Below are 6,000 nucleotides of genomic sequence, written 5' to 3'. Positions count from 1 at the left end.
TATCTTTGGAAGGTTCTTCATCCTAAATTCATTCATTGTCAGTAGTTAAAGTATTGGAAAATGTGCTTCTGGGAAATCCACTAGTTTTCTTGTCTTACAAGTTGGAAAGCAGAGGCAGTTGGTGCAAGAGAGATAAGGAAGCAAACCATCAGACCTCAGAAAGTTGAACACAGGACACTGTATCTCATCTGGAGGCTTTGATAGAGTTCTAACAAGGGTCCTGTAAGGTGCTTCTGATTCAAACAATATTTTTGGCTATTTGAAAAAAATTAGAGTTCATTTCTGTTGCTTGCTTTCAAAACCAAACCAACAAACAAATGGACCTGTCATAACAAGCATCCTGGGCTCAACATAATGTTCCCTGAGCCTGTTCATTTCACCTGGGATTGGGCCCAGGTCCTGGGTGCTCTCAATAACTTCCTTTTGAGATTGCTGAGGGAAGACCAAAGTTTAAGATCATAATGTAAACGTTTTATTGACCATTGGGACCCTGCACTCCCATTCTCCTGGCTTTCAGAAAATCCTTTTCCAGGGTCAACTAGCTAGGCAGCACAGGGAAGCGGCTCCAACGCGCTGGCCTGCGGGATCTGGAGTGAAGCATCTGCCTGGCTGTGGAGTCTGTGCTAGCAAGAACAGCGTTCTCGGGGAAAGCCTTCAAACAGTATGTCAGGAGAGCTAAGTCGAGGCAATAGATTCGTTCAAATTACTGCATCCAAAAATGGTGGCAGCCGTGTACACCAAGGGCACAAACACAGCCGAGAGCCGAACGGAACGCAATCCTTACGACGCATTCGGTTCCGGCGTTACAAAAGGTCAAAAAAGAGACTTGATGACTTCATAACTATAAGGTCAGTATACTTACATGTAGCACTGTCACTGTCCTCCCGTTCATCGATGTCCTCGAGCGGGCCCAGTAACATCTCCGTTGTGAGACTTGTTACTGTGTTTGGCATATGGAATACTGCACAGGTAGCTTTCCAGGCTTTGCCCTGCCCGCGAGAAACTCTCGGAGGAATCAAACCCAGCTTGGTCGGGTACAAGGCAAACACCCTACCTCTGTGCTATTGCTCCAGACAGGATACTTACACGTGAGGCCAAATGGGACCATTTAGAGTATTAAACGAAATAGTGCATAGGCAAGTTCCTGACGTTTGTCTCAACAAACCCTCTCTGAGAGTAGAAACATCCCACTCCCTGCTCCCAGGGAGAGCCTGGCCTGCTCCCGCAAGCCCCAGCCCCAGGAGGCCTAGTCCAGCGAGTCCCATCCGAGGCGTTCCCCCGAGGGCGGGCCGGGCGTGGGAGCCGGCGGCCGCGAGGGGGCAGAGCGCGGCAGGGAATCGGGGTCTCGGCGCGGCCGGCCCGCCCCGAACTTCCCCGCCGCCGCGGTGCCCCCCTCCTCTACGCGCTTCCGTTGCTCTGACGCTCCCCGAGCCGGGCGCGGGGCTCCGAGCGCCGGTGCCCCCTGGGCCACTGAGCAGCGCACCCGCTCGCCGTTCGCCACCGCACCCACCCGCCTGGCACCGTCAGCGCCGCGCGTCGGCATGGAGCCCTGGACCAGGGTGCCCAGATGCCCGGGCCCGTAGGCACACTCCTGCCACTCGGCTGTCGGGGACAGGGGCCGGGTGCCGGGCTAGGGGCTCCGGGGGTCGGGGGGCAGCGGGCGCCGGGCTAGGGGCTACCGGAGGTCGGGGCAGTGGGCGCCGGGCTAAGGGCAGCCGGGCTAGGGGCAGTGGGCGTCGGGCTAGGAGCTCACGGGGGTCGGGGAGCGGGCGCCGGGCTAGGGGCTACCGGGGGTCGAGGCAACGGGCACCCGGCTAGGGGCTGCGGGGGTCGGGGCAGCGGGCGCGGGGCTCGGGGACCTCCTGGAGTCCGGAGGAGCGGGTCCGGGGTAGCGTCCTCCCGGGAGTCAGGGGCAGCGGGCGCCGGGCTAGGGACTCCCGGGGGCTGGGGGCAGCGCCCGGCTGGGTCCCCCTGCAGCCCTGGCGCATGGAGGCGCGGCGGGCAGCTTCCTGGCCCCGGCCACTGGCCGCGCTGAGCCGCGGGCGTCGGGACAGGTGTCCGGGCCGCCGTGACGCTGACGCCGCGCTCCCGGGCCCGGGCTGAGCGCGCGGCCGCGCACGGTCCTCGCGGGGCCAGCAGGCGCTGGGGAGGCGGCCGGGCGCTGCCCGCTGCCAGTGCGGGTGCCCGCCGCCCGCTGCCAGTGCCGGTGCTCGCCGCCCGCTGCCCGGCGCCACTGGCCGCCGCCCGCCGCCCTCCGCCCGCTGCGCGCCGGCCCCGGCGGGTGCCCCCCGCCGCTCCCAGAACCTCCTGGCCGTGGGCGTCCCGAACGTGGACGAGGAAGGCGGGCCCGGACACCGGCGCCATGGACGAGTCGTCCCTGCTGGACCTGCTGGAGTGCTCCGTGTGCCTGGAGCGGCTGGACACCACGGCCAAGGTGCTGCCGTGCCAGCACACCTTCTGTCGCCGCTGCCTGGAGAGCATCGTGTGCTCGCGCCACGAGCTGCGCTGCCCCGAGTGTCGTATCCTGGTGGGCTGCGGCGTGGACGAGCTGCCCGCCAACATCCTGCTGGTGCGCCTGCTGGACGGCATTCGCCAGCGGCCCCGCCGCGCCGCCAGCCCCGCCGGCCCCGGCCCGGCCGCGGCCTCCAGCGCTCCCGGCTCCCCGCTGCTTCCTGGCCTGCGCCCGCTGACCTCCGGCAGGACCGCGCAGCTCGCCAAAGTGAGTGTTTGCCGGGCTCGCGCGCGCGGTGAGGGGGTCGGGAGCCAGCTGGGACGTCCAGCAGGGCCCCGGCCCACGTGCGGCTCTTGGGGGTGTGGAGTTTTCTCCAGCACCTCCCTGATCAGCTTCCAGATAGCTCCAGCCCGGCTCCCAGAGCCCGCCCGCCTAGGTCCCCACCACCTCCATCCATCACCTGTGTCTGTTCCGTGGTTGCCCCGTGGTTGCAGGGCACCCGGTTACCTGTTGACAGGCAGGCCTCGCACCTGACCTCTCTAGGGATAGCAGCATGCCTTTCGCTCCCCGCTGCTCGACTGGCCTGGCCTGTTTTCTTGCCCCTCCCTGTCTTTCAAATGTTGCTGGGCCCTCCCATGTCCCTAGAAATGATCTTTATCGGAATCTCCAGACTTGGCGGCCTCAGCCACCTGGAGTAAAGTCAGCACTTAGTTGGTGTGGGCCTGCGACTTCAGGTGTAAAATGGCAGTAGCCCACACGGAGATTGAAGAGTGTACAGGTCCTGTTAATAGTGGAGACGAGTAGCAGCCCAGGAACCAGAGCTACACTCCCTCTGCTCTCCTAGGAGACCTTTGGAAGCACCCCGGCTCTGAGGGCCGCACCCTCACTCCATCACTGCATCATGTTGTGCATGGCTTCTGTTTTAGTCAAAAGATCTTATCTCCTGGGTTTCAATGATTCAGTTTCAAAGATGGCTTAGAAAGCTTTGAATATGCTGAGATGGTTACTGAGGGAAAGGTAGGCCACAGGGTGCTGATGTGAGAAACAAGAGACTGAGGGTTTTCTATGGAAAATACTTATTTAAAGGTTGGCAAATCCCTTTGTTGATCTATAGCAGTTATCTTATGAAGGACAAGATGCTTCTTCTTCTTTTGACCACTTATGGGGTGGTGGTCATAAACCATTTAGATAATACTTTGGGATATATAAAACTGAGATGCTAGGAAACTTCTGTTATTGGAATTATCCAGAACTGGGGCCTCTTCCAGTTAGGAACTTCAGCCCTTGGGTCTTCAGCTTTAGAATTAAGTGTCATACCCTTGGCCATGCTGGGTTTTTAATATGATTTAGGGAGCATGGAGAGTCAAGAATAGAGAAAGAATGCTTTTACTTTTTCACTGCTAAAGGGGAATTTAAATATCTTTGGTTTCAGTTGTAATTAAATCCAGTTAGAAGTGTTCATGTTACAGATTTTTAGTTTAGCATCCATTTCTAGCTGTTTAATCTAAGAAATGATAATGAGCTTTTTATCTACAGACCAAGGCACTTCCCTTCCTGGAGAATGAGGTGGTGTCATGAGGCATCTAGGGACTCTGGGGCGTTTGGGTGACCACGTGTGTACAGGCACCTTCCCCATTCCTATGACGTGAATCATGTTTGATCGAAGGTTGGGAGGTAACCTCTGAGAGAGATTCCTATAGTTTAAGCAATGCCTGAGCCTCTGTGGCATCTACAGCATTTAAAGAAAAATTGTCACTTTTAGTGATGATGCTCAGTGACAGGGAATTAATTTTCTGATATTGATGCCTTTCTAGGTAGGCACATGGAAGCGTTCTATTTCCCACTTGTGTGTTGGAGGAAAATTTAGAATACGTTTTATTTCTTGTGCTAGCTAATTATGTTTCTTAACCCTTTCCTAAGAGGCAAACCTTGCAAAGTCTAAAGGTTTTAGGAAGAGACTGAATATATTAAATCTTATATTTGATCATTTTTAGAGAGGAAGAAGCAATGGAGTTGAGAATTGCAATACATCTGGCTTCATATCCATTGATTTTTAAAATAGTCTCTGGAAGTCTTATCAGACGACCAGAAGTACTTCATGCCTATTTGTTCTCCTACTCTGAAGTAATAGCATTTATGTATTGTATTGCATTCGTGAGTGTGTGTGTGTGTGGGGGGGGGGTTGAGCGTGGGTATGTGGATGTGTTGGAGGTTGAGATGGGGATAGTGATGAAGTGGTAATGGGAAGTGGTTTGTACTAGAGTGTATTTTGGCCAATCCTAGAAATGTAGGCAAAGACTTCAACTGAAAATGACTTCCAAGTTGACTTTTTGTACTTGAATGCTCAATGATGTTGCTTTGCTCCCTCCTTGCAAAGGTGAATGCTGTGTTTCTGCATGTTGTTTTATATATCATACTTGCCTTACTAACAGGCGATTATAAATATAATGCAAGCTGGCCACAAAATATAAGAGAGTTTCCTACTTTTCCAATGAGAATATGCTTATGCCTTCTTTTGAGCCAACTGAGACATGTGTTTTAGTTTTAAAGAGATAAATATCTGCTTAGATTGTTTCTTAATTTAGTTACAGTGGGGCATTGGGAACCTATTGTATAAAATGTGCTCATTTCTATTTGGTTCCAGTTGTAGTTCATGGAATAATTTTTCCTTCAGATTCTTCACTTGCATCTTTTCCTTCAGTGCTGTGCTTGTGCCGTCACTTGGAGTCCTCTCTTTGCTTCAGCTGTGAGTTGTGTCACGTAACTGTGGGGCATCTCAAAAATTGGCAGTGATAAAAGATTTCTAAATGTGTGCCTGACAAAAATTAATTCAAAGTCAACCACATAACAGATCTGAAGTGTTCCTGGCAGCTTTGGCCCATGTTGCATTTCTCAGATGAAAGGGGTCACGAATGGAAGAAGTTGGAGAAGCCATGTTCTGCCCTTCCAGAGCTGCTTTCGTGCTGTCACTGAGATCAGTCTGAATGATTAATAACGCTTTCCCCAGAAGGTTTGCACCAAGTTACAAGTACATGCAGCTTAGGTTCGAGTAGTTGGCCACTCCATTTGCCTGTTGGAAACTGCTTGTCATTATATGCTGTTTCTTAAAATTGTAGGAAGTTCTCCTTCACAGCTCTATTTTAACACTGTTTAGTCAAATTTCCTTATATGTGCTGAGTTTCTTAGCCTTATTTGTTTCTTGTTTTGCTTTTAACACTTTACAGAATGACCCTTTTAACCCCCTAAACTGGCATTAATCAGGGTGTTTCAAGAAATGAATATTTTTAAAAGGGCTTTGTGGGTCCAAATGAACTAATTCAAAGACTACTTTTAAAATATGTGCTTTATTCATACATATGGCACTCCATTTTTTCCCTAAATGATTAAAAATAATTCCTTTTCTTATTATTGAACACACAGAGAATTAATTATGTAGTTGCATTGCCAGGCCATCTTTTTGTGAGTTTGCATAGGCACTTTATATGAAGCTATTATTAAGTGTCTCCTGGCTTAGGAGGTCCCTGTTGCTCCTGGGCCCTGGAGCAATC

General features: G+C 52.6%; 1 protein-coding gene across 1 annotated transcript in view; it reads left to right on the top strand.

The window, feature by feature from the left end:
* Positions 1 to 2,271: 2,271 nt before the first annotated feature.
* The window catches only part of SH3RF3 (SH3 domain containing ring finger 3), a 456,086-nt gene continuing 452,357 nt past the window's right edge, over positions 2,272 to 6,000 (top strand). Inside the window, exon 1 of the mRNA XM_056114572.1 lies at positions 2,272 to 2,719. Coding sequence (XP_055970547.1) covers positions 2,363 to 2,719 — 357 coding nt within the window. The 5' untranslated portion in view covers positions 2,272 to 2,362. The remainder of the gene's footprint in view (positions 2,720 to 6,000) is intronic.

Source organism: Sorex fumeus, unplaced genomic scaffold (assembly GCF_029834395.1).
Source record: "Sorex fumeus unplaced genomic scaffold, SorFum_2.1 ptg000026l, whole genome shotgun sequence".
Lineage (NCBI taxonomy): Eukaryota > Metazoa > Chordata > Mammalia > Eulipotyphla > Soricidae > Sorex > Sorex fumeus.
Note: the sequence above shows the minus strand (reverse complement) of the source record. Positions and strands in the feature narration are given on the sequence as shown.